A 14,807-nucleotide genomic window follows, 5' to 3' on the forward strand; every position below is an offset into this window, starting at 1 on the left:
GCTGTGACAAGACAACCCCCTTTTTCCAAAATAACGATGGTTTTATTCTTTGTCTGAAGCCTTGTCCAAGTGTGGTTCGTCTCTCTCATGGGCCGAAACTCTGACTTCCGTTGTTCTCTTTATCTTAGCAACACCACCGAGAATGAACTCCTCGCTGCCTACTTGCTCAGATGGACCGTATATGTGTGTTGTTCGATCGACACCACTCCCGAGTGGGACCGATCCGTCTCGTGTGCCGCGACTGGGCTTCAAGGCGTACAAGGATCGCGAACGACTGTAGCCAGTAGAGCTCTTCTGTGTCTTCTCGGCGTAGTATTTGAACAGTGGTGCAAGCGTCGGTATCGAAGCCACTATCAGTAGTCTATCAGCGTCTGCTCCCAGTGAAGCCCAGCAGTCCTTACCGATGATCCCCAAGTTGTTCTCGACAGATGACCACAGGATCAAACTTGCAGAGTCGAGATAGTTCGCAAGATTCTTCACGGTCTGGATGCGTATGACTTGGATGACTGTAATAAATATGCCGAGGGCAAGAAGACCCAAGAGGGCAAGCTTCTTTCGCATTTGAATGTGACTCCGAAGTAGGACTGGGAAGGGCAGGAGCATTCTGTTTGTGTCAGTCGCGTTCTCTAGAGCCAGAATTGATTATACACTTACACAGTGATGTCGAAAAGGATCGTGAGCGAGGCCATGCTTGTATAGAATGGTACAGCCGGCAAGCATTGGCCCCAGGTGATCTTAGGATCCCATTGCTTCGCAGCCTGGTAACGTGTTAGCGAGGCATCTTACCTTGGCCGCTTGAGTACTGACCGGCTGGCAGAGATTGATCTGCACCAGGAGGAACGAGAGGTGGAAAAGAACGCATCCGATGATGACTGTGATCGTTGCTGTGCGCGCGGCACCTTGTGTCATAAAACGAAGATAAGACATCAGAAGACTCATTTTGAACCCGAGGATGCTTGTGATGTAGCTGGAGACATGCTCGTTAGTGCAAATCAGGAGAGGTCGGAGGGGTGTGGGTTTACAATGGCGCCCCTATGTATTGTACCTGATGCTGTCAGCTATTTTCTCCTCTTGTACGCGAAAGGAACCGCACCAGTCCGAAGTTGTAGATGTTCTCGACTGGCATATCATCCAGGTGCTTCAATCCGAGACCCCATTTGGTTTCTGAAAAGGTGAGCTTGATGAGAAACTGTAGTCACGACCACGCGCGCTTACGAACAATGGACACCACAGCGAATCCGCATGCCGCTAGCTGCTATCTGTCAGCTACACAATTCTTATGGTGGTAGCTAGTGGCGTTTACCCAAGTGATGATGAGGACGTAATCATCTGAAAGTGTTAGTTCGTGTTGCCGCACGGAGGGTGAACTATGGAGAGTCACTTACCAGCGCCAACAGCTTTGATCATATACCCACGAACGTAGAACCGCAGCAGTAACATCGCAAGTGACGTCGCTGTGAACACAATGGCCACTGTTGTGATCTGTGGCCCATCGTTGGGAACGTTGTCTGAGGTATTGTATGTCCAGCCCATGGCGGCAGAACAGTCGAAGTACAGCGGTCGCTGTTACGCTCGAAAGAATCTACCTCCCTCTTAACTCTCGCTGGGACATCGAATGTATCAGAGTCACAGATTGGTCGAGCGACCCTGCCGACCCGGTGCTCAAGACACTGAATCGAACGTGCTCGACCCGCATGATTCTCAATATCCCTTGATCAGATACGACATTTATAAAGCCTAGTATATGGCGATTGGGTATCCCACCCGTCTTGCTGATCGCTTCGTTGGTAACTTCGCCGCTTCTTCGGTGCCTTAGTGAAAGCTACTGCATACTCAAGCATACTTCACATTCGTCATACCAAGCGAGGTCAGACGAGCTGCATATATTATGTCAAGTGCATACCTTTGCTACTGTTGTGCTTGGTACTGGTATCAAAGCACAGCCTGAAGTCCAACTGCTGGACGGGCCACACCTCCGCTGATGAGTAGGATGAATGCCGTCCCGTCTAGCCCAGCGTATGAACGGTAAACGCCACACTACTGATACCGATTGGGCGAGTACACTCTCGCTCCGTGCCGCGCAGTTGTCAGCGGGACCCTTTCACAACCACTAGCGTGTGCACGTCGGCCCGGAACCCTGGCGTATCTGTCAGAAGGAGACTAGGATATGATCACCTGACATAATGTCTACAGATGCATGTTGCGATTGTTCTCTACCATGGTCGAGCGATCAACCGTAAAAGTATCGGGATTGCGACGTTGACGAGACGCTGCGCAATAGTTGTTGACGATTGAGGAAGATGTGTCCCTACTCACTTGCCACAGTACTACGCTTCCGGTACCGGTACCGCCAGGATGGATAAGGCGCAGCCAAGCTCTTTCCAGGTTCAGCACCGAATGACTGGGAAGTTGCGCCCGGAGATTGGTAGACGAGTGCGCTGATGACCTTTGACGGAACGCCTAGCATTTGCTGGCCCGAATCGCTAGTAGCATTGTCGCCGCCTCGAGGGGACTCCCGCGGCTGCAAGGTTCCTACAGATGAGATACCGAATGTATAAATTGTCACGGTTCGAGGTTACTTGCTTACCAGCAGGGTATCACAATGCGGTTCATCGCCATTGGTCTCACGCTTTTTGGCGCTGCTCTTGTCAACGGCCAACCATCCACCCAATGCAAGACCTTTCCTGGAGACAAGGCATGGCCTTCTAAGACCGAGTGGGATAATTTGAACAGCACCGTGGGTGGACGACTTATTGCAACTGTTCCGCTTGGTGCGCCATGCCACGGAGCGTCTTTCAACAATGCGACTTGCGAGAGCTTGAAGGCGCAATGGCAATCCGAGAAGATTCAGTGTGTACATACCGGCTTCTCTCAAACGTGATTTTGACGGCGATTAGCTATGAGTCTTCCTCGTCGGTCATGGCACCGTTCTTTGCGAACCAGAGCTGTGATCCCTTCCAGCCACGAGCGCGCCCATGTGAGCTCGGCAACTATGTCCGATACGCAGTCAACGCCTCTGGGCCAGCAGATGTCCAGAAAGCAATCGCTTTTGCGGCATCCAAAAACATCCGCCTTGTTATCCGCAACACAGGCCATGGTAAGTCTTTCAGCGCGACATTGTATCCCATAGTTCCTCTGACTGATCGTGTCAGACTATCTGGGTCGCTCCACAGGCGCTGGCTCACTCGCTGTATGGACACATCACCTTAAGAACATCACTCACGTTCCCGCCTACAGTGACTCAGGGTACAGTGGTGCAGCGTTTAAGCTCGGTGCTGGTGTTCAGGGTTTCGAGATTATGGCAGCTGCCCGTGATAAGGGTCTCGTAGTCGTAGGTGGTGAGTGCCCGACCGTCGGTATCGCTGGTGGATACACACAAGGAGGAGGCCACTCGGCGATCAGCACAAGTTTTGGACTCGCCGCTGACAACGTGTTGAGCTGGGACGTCGTCACAGCCGACGGCAAGCTCGCTGTTGCCAGTAAGGAGCAGAACGCTGATCTCTACTGGGCCCTGAACGGTGGCGGGGGCAGCACATACGGTGTTGTTGTCTCGATAACTGTGAAGGCTCACAAAGAGGCTGTGTTTGGTGGAGCTTCTTTGTCTTTCTTCACCACCGACAACGCCCAGGACGTCTTTTACGATGCGATCCAAGCATTCCACGAAGAACTGCCCGCGATGGTTGACGCAGGTACTATGGTGGTGCACTACTTCACCACGTCATTCTTCATGATCTCACCGCTCAACGCTTACAACAAGACTGCGGCTGAAGTCCAGACGATACTCGCACCGTTCGTTGCCCGACTTGATGCCAAGAAGGTCAACTACACCGCCGCTTACAGCGAGTTCAACACTTACTACGAGCACTACGACAAGTACTTCGGTCCTCTTCCCCTCGGCAATATTCAAGTTGGCATTGCACAGTACGGAACGCGCCTGGTCCCGCGCAGCATAGTCGGTAACATTACTGCGACCTGGAAATCGATCGTGGAGAAGGGCGTCACCTGGATCGGTGTTGGAACAGATGTGGGGTCGTTCGGCTCGGAGACGACAACTTCAGTGCACCCAGCCTGGAGAAATGCCATCGTGCATGCCACGCTCACACTTCCCTGGAACTTTACGGCTCCATGGTCCGAGGCTCTGGAGACGCAACAGAAGATGACTAATGTCATTATGCCCATTGTCGAGGCCGCAACACCAGGGAGTGGTTCGTACGTCAACGAGGCCGACTTCAACCAGAAGAACTGGCAGACAACGTTCTGGGGTGACAACTACAGCAAACTGCTGAGCATTAAGCAGAAGTGGGACCCCTCAGGCCTCTTCTACGCTACCGTAGGCGTGGGCAGCGAGGCTTGGGTCGTTCAGAACGATGGGCGCATGTGCCAAGCAAAGTAGAACGAAGCACAAAATGATAGGTACCGGTAACTACCGGTACCGCTAATCGGTGTTCCGACGAGTCGGTGACATGAACTCCTGCAGGCCCAACAATGCCACGCGATTTTGAATATCTCCTCGCCGTTCGGTTCTTCGGCCCCGAGAACGAGAACGAGGGAAAAAAAAGTTGTTCGAGTATTTCCAGCAGTTTGGTCACTCATTTCCGACTTGCAGGTCGAGAAGAGCCTGGGTGTGACTGTGGCGCTTCCTCGGCGGTCCTTCGTGAAAAGTGGCATGAGGTGGCAGCACGAATCATGCGCAGAACAGCCAATGAGTATGCGCATCCTCCCGAGCTGTGATGCGTAGAGTTAGCGTGGTGTCGCTGGGCTCGTTTGGCTGCGAAAGGTGAGAATCGTGGGATGGTGTCGGAAGAAATCTGGCCGCCAAATATTTGGCAGAACAATCCTCCAGCCTAAGACATCATCTTGCCGTATGATCCTGCGCGTCCTTGTCCTTAATTCCACGTCTCTGCTTCACGATTCAGGTTGCAGAATCCTTCGAAACTGCAGTTTCTGCTCTATTAACGTACGACAAACGTTATGTACGAACTGCCTTGAAGGCGGTGACTGCAACATGTCCAACACCAGCAGCCTATGGACTCATGATATCTTCGAGCGCGCGTCCTGGATCATATCGAACGGCAGTCGCGAATTAGTCGCGCATGCAGGGCGACCCGCGTCCAATCAGCATTGAGCGGTTCGTCTTTCGACATCTATCTGTCTGCCCTCGTGGCTTGCCTTGCACCAAGCCTCATCCAGCGGTACGACATTGATTGGGTCAAGAATGGGCCACAGGCGGGTCGGCTCATTATCTTGTCTGGATCATCAGATCCGCGACCACTCCGCAACGGTGCGGCGCGGAAAAACTGCGGATCTTCCGCTCATACGACGTCGGTGTTTCAATCACGCTGCCTCCACGCTGGCTCGAGTGTCTAGCGTCTTTTCCCTTGTCGCTGAGACTCTAAGTGACTGGCAGGTCCTGTACACGTCCACTGTAGTTTGTGCACCCATGTCTGCTAGCAAACAGGGTCTTTTAGGTGATGTTCGGCTTCACGCACTTGCAAACATAGCCACAAAAGCTTCGTACCTGCTTTGCCGATTGGCTGAATTTGGCGCTAGACACCCGAGTCGAGGGTGAAGGAGTATCTACGACCCCATCCTGCGAAACATACGCCTTTCCGATTTAGAGGTAGGTTGGGTACGTACAACTCAGACTTGACGGAGAGCGCCTTCCTTGCCGAAGGCTTCCGTCGTAACCGAGACATGCTTGGATACGATGATTCCCCCCTGCGGTCGCTGGGACTCGGCCGGAGAATGCAGGTGCTGCATCTTTATGTCGTTTTCTTCGATGATGCGTTCCTCGCTCTCATTGTCAAGGTTTATGTTCGCTGAGATCCGGGCTCCACTCCACGGACTCTTGTTGGCATGGCTCGAAGCACCTCCACCGCCAATGGTTACAAACCCGCTACCCGGTGTTTTATATGCCTTGTTGCTACTAGAGCGCAATGTGCTAGGCAGGAATGGTTGCAGCCATATCTTGAGTAAGGGAAAGATCATTGGCAGGTTCGTGGTCAGGACCGCGACGAAGGTCTCCCTGGTACCCCATTCGGCCGCCAGTGCTCCACCATCGATAGGGTCCTATGGCGAAGTCAGTATATGGTCAAGCTCTATCCTCAAGGTAATAGACTCTGCCATCCACGGCACACGACAGTCGCAGGACAACCATGGCGGTACTCACAGTGATAACAAAGATGCTTTTCAGCGTCGCACAGATGATAATCAAGAGGCCAGCAGAGAGCACCAAGGTGGCAGCTACCTTCTTGTACAGCCGTAAACTCGAATTCCACAGCATTGGGACGGGTATCATGAACAAAAAGATATCTGTGGACACATTCGTGACGAACGTTACCCAGACGATGGGCTTCGATATTGCTGGTTGGCAAGAGTTTCCAGGGTTTGGCGATATCTGCCAGTAGTGGTTGAGTGGCCTACACGACAGGAAAATGGTCAATACGACTACCACAAATGTGGTCGCAATGAAACCCATCGCGACGCTGATGCGCTTCTGGTATGTGCTCAGGCCGCTCTGCACGATCGACATCAGCGAAACTTTCCGGAGACCCAACAGAGGCACCTACCGTGAGCCGATAGTAGAAGACCGCGACGCACAGCTTGAGCGTCCAAAGCAAGCAGAGTGCTGTTGTCCAACCCGCCAACTGGATTTTGGATCCGATGACTCTGCGTTTGATGTCAGACATTCGACGCTCGATATACCGTCCGCTCCCGGGTGGAAAATATGAAAGTGACTTGGCGTACCTCCATCCGTATTCCGGGTCGTCGTGCGAGAGCGCACTTCTTTGAGCATCCGTCATGCCATTGTTCGCGAGACCGTGAGAGGCAATCCCAACATTGTATCCGAGAATCGTCTGAGCCGTGTAGAGGAGCTGGAGAATGGAGTCAGTCAAGGCGTAAGGAGGGGACCAGACGGCCGATGGACACGTACCAAAGCGAGCCAGATCAAATAGTCATCAGCGCGAAGCTCACGATAGCCAACAGCCGACACCCTTGCATAGGTCCGGAGGAGAGTGACAGCTACCCCAAACGCATACAGCGTCCATAGCTCCACAGAAGTAGCGGGCATACTGGTGGTCCCGCGGAATCGGTGTGTCGTCGATCACCGGATGGATTGAAGAGGCTCATCCAGGAACGAGGGAGATTTTGACATCGATGGCCTCGCATGACTTGCTTGTGCGGCCTTGCGTTCGGCCTGAAAAAGGAAATACATACCTATCCAGTACTGAACTCGATGCTGGACTATAGAGACCCCACTTCGAGACAGCGCGCCTAACTCTAAGAGCCTCAGACCCCTGCTCCTCGTATGCACAAGCCATTGCACGTGCACGCGGCTAGATGGCAGGCTCAGCAAACGGATGTTATCTTTCCCAAGGCCTGGAGGCCTACGTGCAGCGTTGATCCGGGAAGCCTAGTTTCGGCAGCATGGACTCATTCGAGGTAGCCTTCCATCGCGGGTGGTGCATACCTTAGTGCCTTCTCGGGTCAGGCCCTTTAAATTAAACGTGTAGACGTCTCAAAGCGCCCTCTGCACTCCTGAGCGACATCCACTTGTTGGCAGTATGTTCACACGATTCATTGCCCCGTCGGCTGTCGCTGCTTGGACATTGGCCTCAGTGCTGTCCGGTGTCGCATGTGGACCCACCTCTCATGATGTGTTCCCGAGGACGTCCGCGGCAGGCATCGATCTCAAATCTCTCGCATCTCAGCTCTCAAACACTGCTCAGGTCTACTACGAGGGTAGCGAGCTATTTACAGCGTACACCGTGCGATGGTCCAACCTGTCGCCTCCAACGCCCAACGTGGTCATCGCCCCGGGAACAGAGGATGATGTCTCCAAGATTGTATGGGCTCGATTTTCATCACACAGCGACCGTGCTAACGACCTGTCTCCAGGTCAAGTTTGCCGCTGACCAGGATATTCCAATCCTTGCGTACAATGGGCACCATGGATCATTGACCAGTCTTGGCAAGATGGACTTTGGCATCCAGATCTACATGCCCCAACTGAACTCCATCTCCATCTCCAAGAGCACGTCCTCTGTCACCATTGGCGGAGGCACAAACAGCAAGAAGGTCACTGACACCCTCTGGGCGGCCGGAAAGCAGACTGTCACCGGAACATGCGAATGCGTCAGCTATCTGGGGCCCGCGTTAGGCGGCGGCCACGGCTGGCTGCAAGGCCACCACGGCTTGATCGCGGATCAGTTCGAGTCCATGAACATTGTCACTGCTGATGGTAAACTGCAAACCATCGACTCCAACTCGGATCTCTGGTGGGCTATGCAGGGTGCCGGACACAACTTCGGTATTGTCACATCTGTCACCTCGAAGGTCTACGACATTCAATACACCGAATGGGCCATTGAGACCATTGTCCTCAGCGGCGACAAAGTCGAGGAGATCTACAAGGCCGCCAACGAGGTCTTTATCAACAACGGCACTCAGAGTGCCAAGATCCACAACTGGTCGTACTGGCAGAACGACGCAACACTCGACGCCGACAAGCCCGTGATCATCATGTACATCATCCAGGAAGGCGTGACATCCGTGGACGCGCAGTACACCGCACCCTTCCACGCTCTCCAGCCATTGAAGACAACGCCGCAATCTGGAACCTACCACGACCTCGCGGCCTGGACCGGCATCGCCATGGACTCACCGCCATGCCAGGACTTCGGCTTCAACAACCCGCGCTTCCCCATCTACACACACGCGTACAACACCACCGCGCAGAAACAAGCATACGACGTCTACGCGGCCGCCGTCGGCGGCGCGGACTCGCCCTACACAAACTCTATCTTCATGTTCGAAGACTACGCGTCCGTGGGCGTGCGCGCGCGCAGCGCCGACGCATCTGCGTTTGCGTTCCGCGACGCGCAGATCCTCGCTGCGCCGCTGATTATCTACGGGTCCACGGGCGCCGCGGAGGACGCGAGTGTCAAAGCGCTCGGTAACGAGCTGCGCGACATCATCCGCCAGGGCACTGGCAGCGAAGAGCTGCATATTTACGTCAACTACGCGTATGGCGACGAGGGCAGCAAGAGCTGGTACGGCTACGAGGATTGGAGACAGGAGAAGCTGAGTGCGCTGAAGGAGAAGTATGATCCGCGGGGAAGGTTCTCTTTCTACGCACCTATCGCTTAGCGATGTTAGTGTTAAGCGGGTGGTAATGCCGGTATGTGTGATGTTGAATGAAAGTTATGACCCCATGATCCGCACCTAGTATTGGCATATGGACGAGCAGGGCAGTGGTTCTGTCGTGTTCTCGTGACGAACAAGCAAGCTGATGTGTCCCACTTGCCAGAGGCTTCAACCCATGGATAGACTCGCGGCAACATGTACCGGGGCGTTGCTTGAGTTTGCTCCGGTGGACCGTGGCAGCTTCGAACGAAGTTCGTTCGCACGATATCTTCGTCGGATCAGATGAGGAAGAGCGAGCTGCTAGGGGATGATCGAGTCAAGCACCCAGGCTATCTCGTCCGAGTCTCCGAAGTGTGCAGCGCTAGAAGTCCGCACTTCGAAATCCGCGAAGCTCAAAACAGAACCTTAGAAGGTGTCGCGAGTGCACCGCTTCCTGCTCGACCATCGGAGCAGAGGTAAGCGCAGCTCAGACTCGCTCGTCCCTCGCTTACACTTTCCTCACAACCCACACCTGCGCCTTGTACGCATTCCTCACCAGCGCCCTCGGATCGAACCCATACTCTGCCTCCATCCACCTTACCTTCCCCCTCCCCCCCTCCTCGCCCTCAAAACTCAGCGCCCCGCACTGCCCCCCCACGTCCTCGAACTCAAACCCCATGGCTTCCACCACAGCAACGATCTCGTCGAGACTGAGCTGCACAAGCGGCGCAGTCCCATACAGCAGCGGGCCAAGATTAACCCAGCGGCCACCCGGCGCGAGCAGGCGGTGAATAGTATCGAAGTAAGCGACGAGGTTGCGGGCCGTGTCGATGAAGAAATGCGTCACGACCACGTCGAAGGCGGCTTGTTGGTCGTTGAAGGCGGTGTTGAAATCGCCCTCGACGAGCAGCACGTCTGGGTTTGGAGGCGCGTTTGGCGCATCCACACGGCGTAGTAGATTTGCTGTTGTGCTGTGGTGCGAGAGTGCGTCGACGAAGGGGTGGAATGCGAAGTGCTGTGCGGGCGTGGAGGTCAGGAAGCGGTACGCGATGTTCATGGCCATGCTGTACTCGTTCAGCGTGACTTGGAAGCGTCCTAGATTCGCTATTTCGGTGCCGAGGCGGCCGAGGCCGGACCCGGGGAGCAGGATTCTGAGGCGTGGCGAGGCGGCGGGGGGTGCGAGGGCGGACAGCGTGGTGAGGATGCAGGGAAATGCGTCGTCGCGCTCTTTGGAGCCGTCGTCGGCCCAGTCGCGGACGAAGTGCTTGAGGGTTTGGCTGGGGCCGATGCGGTCTGCCACTCTCCCTGCTTTCTCTGCGTCTTTGATGTGCGCGGCCAACTCTTTCTGCTCGATGCCGTAGAACGTCGTGGCGTAGTCCACGATAGCATTGCAAAGGACTTCATTTTCGTAAATCTGCTGCTCTATATTACGCAATTTCCTCTTGTAGTCCACTGCTTTCTCCAGCATCTGTGCGTATCAGCATCGATCGACACACGACTCCAGCCCTGCCTGTGTCGAGAGTCAGGTTCGAAACGTACTTTCTTGTGCGCCCTGCCCACCTTCCCATACCTCGCGCGCCACCTATCTAGCTCCGCCATATTACGCTCCCGATACTTCGCGAACCCGTACAGAGCCTCCAGCAGTCTATAGCGCGGATGCGCCGTGTTCCAGGTCCCGTGCTTGCGGCTCATGCGCTTCATCAAATGCGCCTTTTCACGCCGATGTCGCAGCGGTTCGCCTGTGGCCATGGACCCCATGTGCAGCACATCTTGAGCGGCAATGTCAGCATCGCCGTGGAAGAGTACAGCGTCGGCAGCAGCGGCAGCAGCGGCGATGTCTGGTGCTGCTGGGGCCGTGCTCAAGACCCCTGTCGCGCCTGCGAGAGTGAGGCTTGCTAGGAGCAGCACGCCTGACGCGATCACCGGCCTCATGTTGGGTGATTCCAGTGATTTACGACCGATGGTCTGCCTGCTCGGTTGGAACTATTGATGCAGTTCATCGTTCGGGGTCGCTGAGCACCGTGATGGCGCCAAGCGACTACCGGTGAAGCTTTTCTGGGCAACTGAGATCCCTTCGAAGTCATCGAGGCGTGAGTGTCATTCTGGAGCAGGATCCCAAGGTCCAAGTGAAGCGTGGCCTAGTCTGTAATTACCTGCTTGACCATCGGCAGCCCAGCCCAGCAGCCCGGAGAAACTGCAGTCATTCCGACATCGAGCAGCGTGTCGTCTGTGTGTGTTTGTCTACGGCACCCTACCTCGCTGCATTAGTCATCTCACGTACACAACACACAGCAACGCAGCATAAGTAGAAGCACGAAGTTGCTGAAATCTATCATCTCTGAAACATCGCGTGTCACCGCTCGTGACCACATGCGTGGGTATACCTGCGCCTCGAATATCGAAACGCCGAAATGCAAGCGCTCCCAGGTGCTGAAAGGGCACAAATGAAACGAAATCGCCGTGGTGTGGAAGAAAGGAGAATGCAACTACAAGTTGCCAATAACCACCATGAACCTCAACTTCCCGTCGCCCTTCTTAGGGGGACTCGATCCCAGCGCGGGCGGAGAGTCGTCTGCAGTGCCGTTAATGGCAACTTCGTCGAGCATGAGCGTGCTGCTCTTCCATCCCCAGCTCTGGCTGAAATTGAACTTATCCGGAGCGCTCTCGTAGATGCTCAGCATGCGACCGCCCTTGGACGGACTGTAGATCTTAAAGTACGTTTTGATGGTAGGGCGGCCGTCAACGTACGGTGGTAGAGTGGGCATGCTGAGACGGGGTCGGCGGGCGAGGGGCGTGAGAGAGGGGTTCGTGTAAATCGAGTCTAGCTCGTCTTGGTCGTCTGAATCATTGTCGTCGTGATGCGAGTGTCCGAATGCAGATGAGATGGGCGTGTCGAGATTCCCCGCATCTGGGGGGGATGTTGCGAGAGTGTGCAGACCACGGCTAGAGAGGCGGGCGATGGGCACGCTTCGACGACGACCCAAGCCACTGCTCGACAGGAGATGGCTGCGAGAGCCTGTCGATACCAGCGTGGAGTCTGGATCGCCGCCGCTGCCACTTGTGTCGTCCTCGCCGATGTTGTCCTGCATGATCGCCCGGGTGCTGCGGCGACGCTCCCTTCGCTCGCTGCGCATGAGCATCTCACGCTCAAGCTGACCGATTCGAGAGTCAACTGTCGCGTTACTCTGCTGGCTCAGGCCGCTGTCTTGTGAACTCTCGTCCACTTCACGCTCCTTGGCACGGTGGAGGTAGACGCCGAGCTGTACGCTCTTGGCTGAGCGAACCTTTTGAATGTAAATGTTCCACAGAGATCCAGCATATGAGACTGTCCTCGAATATACCCTCTTCCTCTCCTTCAAAAAGCGAGGATTAGGGAACTCGGCTGCAAAACGGAAGGGAGGGAACTCGCTGAATGCCAATGACTTGGGTTGCCCGGCATTGCTTCCACCTGCTGAGACCGGTCTCTGGGGATAGTCGCGTACGTTTGGATTGGCAAGAGTGGAAGGTGTGGAGGCGAAATCGGTTGCCCACTGTGCATCTTCTGGCTGGATCGTAGCAGACAGACGAGTTGCGTGGCGCTGGAATGTGTTTGAAGTCGTCACGACAGGGTCTGCACCATTGCCGAGAACAATGTTGCAATCTGAGCTAGGAATCCAGAACTTGCGAGGCCTGCCGTTACCGTCCCAACTTTCAGACTCGGTCTCCAACCCGTCTTCTGATTCATCTGCATTCCGCTTGCCCTTTGATGCGAGTGTGTCGTCGGCCTTGGACAGCACATCCGTGGTCTCCGGATCGTCTGGTCCGTGACACAACCCTAGCTCCATGGCTGACTCTCCTGCATTGAGCACCTTCTGGCGCAGGGCCAACTGCTGCCACAGAGCATTCGAAATGACTCTCTCAGGCATGACTGGCAGGCCAAAGATATCGCGAGCAGTGCGGATGAACTCGAGCTGCTCGTATTCCATGTGGATGTAGTGGATACCCTCGTCGAGCAAGACCAAGAGGCGCTCGACATCGGGATTCGTATACACTGTAAGCCACTCTGTCTGTACATCGGAGGCATAGGCTTGCGTTGCGGTCAGTGCATTCTGACGGTAAACACCGTCGAAGCGCACGGCCATGAAGCGCATGGATTGAGGAGCCTTGGGCACAGGCTTCTGGCCGCGCTTCATCAAGCCGGCTTCGACGGCGACGTGCTTCAGGCGGCGATCCAGCAGACGCTTGGCAAGCACCCATCTGTGCCACTCGCTGTCGACGAAGAAGCCATCTGACCCTACGAGCTCTCGGATGATGTCACCCGGCATTTCGTCCCAGTTCTTGAGCGGCATCTCCCAGCCGTTTCTGCTCAGCATGGCCTTGGCTGACTCGAGGATTCGCTCTCCTGAGCGGCCGTAGTAGTTGAGAGTGACCAGTCGTATGAGGGGTGCAAGGGTTATCGGTGCCATTTGATGCAGAATGGATTCGATGGCAGCGTCGATGAGGTCTTGCATCTCCAGCCAGCATCCCGTGGCGAACAAACCAACAGCTTCGGCATCGATCTCCTTTGAGATGTCAACGCCGTAGATTCTCCTGATGGCCAGCTCGAATGCTGCTTGGGTGATGCTTTGGTCGATTTCCTCAGGATGCAGCGTTACTTCCCTGGACTGGCTTTCAATCCAGGGCTCGGAGAGAGCAGTGGTGAAGAAAGGCGCGCGATCGAGCAGCAGACGATGCAGGTTGTAGCGCTTGCCAAACGCAATGATGCAGATGTCCGAGTGGCGGCCTTGGAGCAGACCGCGGGTGAAGAGGTGGTCGGGCAGGGGCACAGCGTCGTTGGATGCTGCGCGGTGTTAGCAGACACGGACTCTCTCAGCGGCAGGCAGGCAGGCAGGCAGGCAGGCAGGCAGGCAGGCAGGCGGGCAGGCAGACGTACCTCGCAGATACAACGGCCCAGTTGCTTGGTTGTAGGACGGGGCTCGGCTGTGGGACATGCTGGTGCTGCTGGCGAAGAGGCCGCTCAGCGAGTTGACGGCAGCGTATTCGTTGCCGATGAGGTCGATGGTGGTCCGCTTCTTCCCAGGCGTGTCGAGGGGCGTGGTGGGGTCATCGCCGCTCTTTTGCACGCTCGGTATCTGCGTCTGAAGTTGCACAATGGGCGTGCGGTTGTCGCCCAGCTTGAGGCGCGAAGTGCGCTTTGTCATGCTGGCAACTGCTGCGAGCGCAGATTGTGGACGGGACGGGCGTGCAGGAGCAGGACTCGGACTGCCCTCGTGTGGTGGCCGGGCATGTCCGACGGCGGCGTCTGCGGAGGCACTGGCAGAGGGAGACATGGCGGGTACGCCTGGCGAGAAGAGGCTCACATGCGGCGAGCGCACAATGGCAACGTTGCCGGCGGCCTGTCCTGCAGACGGTCCTGCAGACTGTCCTGCAGACTGTCCTGCAGACTGTCCGGTAGACTGTCCTGTAGACTGTCCTGTAGACTGTCCTGCAGAGCGCGGCCACGTCTCGCCCAGGCTGTTCCCGTGACCGTCGCCATCGGCCTCGTGCCCCGCAGAGGAGGAGTCGGTGAAGTGCATGCTATGAGACCGGGCGTGTCACTCGGTCGCGAACTGGTCGGGGCCCAGGCGTGGTTATCTATGTGCAGCCGTCCACGGCAGCACCAGGGCGTTACGCAGGACGTCACGCAGGCAGGCCAGCTGGTG

General features: G+C 55.7%; 6 protein-coding genes across 6 annotated transcripts; 2 read left to right on the plus strand and 4 right to left on the minus strand.

Moving 5' to 3' along the window:
• Positions 1-42: 42 nt before the first annotated feature.
• On the minus strand, positions 43-1,533 carry M421DRAFT_68548 (uncharacterized protein; the record flags this gene model as incomplete). Its single annotated transcript, XM_033596531.1, has 9 exons — positions 43-350; positions 402-604; positions 655-758; positions 808-967; positions 1,023-1,045; positions 1,094-1,164; positions 1,216-1,252; positions 1,304-1,329; positions 1,386-1,533. The coding sequence occupies 9 exons, from the start codon at positions 1,531-1,533 to the stop codon at positions 43-45; spliced, it is 1,080 nt and encodes a 359-aa protein (XP_033446227.1).
• Positions 1,534-2,602: 1,069 nt separating this feature from the next.
• On the plus strand, positions 2,603-4,393 carry M421DRAFT_7477 (isoamyl alcohol oxidase; the record flags this gene model as incomplete). Its single annotated transcript, XM_033597075.1, has 3 exons — positions 2,603-2,850; positions 2,898-3,097; positions 3,153-4,393. The coding sequence occupies 3 exons, from the start codon at positions 2,603-2,605 to the stop codon at positions 4,391-4,393; spliced, it is 1,689 nt and encodes a 562-aa protein (XP_033446228.1).
• Positions 4,394-5,390: 997 nt separating this feature from the next.
• Positions 5,391-7,259, minus strand: M421DRAFT_423259 (uncharacterized protein). The gene is made up of 5 exons (XM_033593405.1): positions 6,935-7,259; positions 6,748-6,875; positions 6,570-6,669; positions 6,170-6,517; positions 5,391-6,069 (listed from the first exon to the last, which is right to left on the minus strand). The coding sequence occupies exons 1-5, from the start codon at positions 7,070-7,072 to the stop codon at positions 5,641-5,643; spliced, it is 1,143 nt and encodes a 380-aa protein (XP_033446229.1). The 5' UTR covers positions 7,073-7,259; the 3' UTR covers positions 5,391-5,640.
• Positions 7,260-7,565: 306 nt separating this feature from the next.
• M421DRAFT_68715 (FAD-binding domain-containing protein) lies at positions 7,566-9,150 on the plus strand (the record flags this gene model as incomplete). The annotated part of the gene is made up of 2 exons (XM_033596542.1): positions 7,566-7,847; positions 7,900-9,150. The coding sequence occupies 2 exons, from the start codon at positions 7,566-7,568 to the stop codon at positions 9,148-9,150; spliced, it is 1,533 nt and encodes a 510-aa protein (XP_033446230.1).
• Positions 9,151-9,634: 484 nt separating this feature from the next.
• M421DRAFT_68717 (N2227-domain-containing protein) lies at positions 9,635-10,875 on the minus strand (the record flags this gene model as incomplete). The annotated part of the gene is made up of 2 exons (XM_033596544.1): positions 9,635-10,594; positions 10,687-10,875. The coding sequence occupies 2 exons, from the start codon at positions 10,873-10,875 to the stop codon at positions 9,635-9,637; spliced, it is 1,149 nt and encodes a 382-aa protein (XP_033446231.1).
• Positions 10,876-11,612: 737 nt separating this feature from the next.
• On the minus strand, positions 11,613-14,681 carry M421DRAFT_102835 (uncharacterized protein; the record flags this gene model as incomplete). The annotated part of the gene is made up of 2 exons (XM_033586834.1): positions 11,613-13,945; positions 14,039-14,681. 2 exons carry the CDS (start codon positions 14,679-14,681, stop codon positions 11,613-11,615), a joined length of 2,976 nt encoding a protein of 991 aa, XP_033446232.1.
• Positions 14,682-14,807: the final 126 nt, after the last annotated feature.

Source organism: Didymella exigua (assembly GCF_010094145.1).
Source record: "Didymella exigua CBS 183.55 unplaced genomic scaffold M421scaffold_25, whole genome shotgun sequence".
Lineage (NCBI taxonomy): Eukaryota > Fungi > Ascomycota > Dothideomycetes > Pleosporales > Didymellaceae > Didymella > Didymella exigua.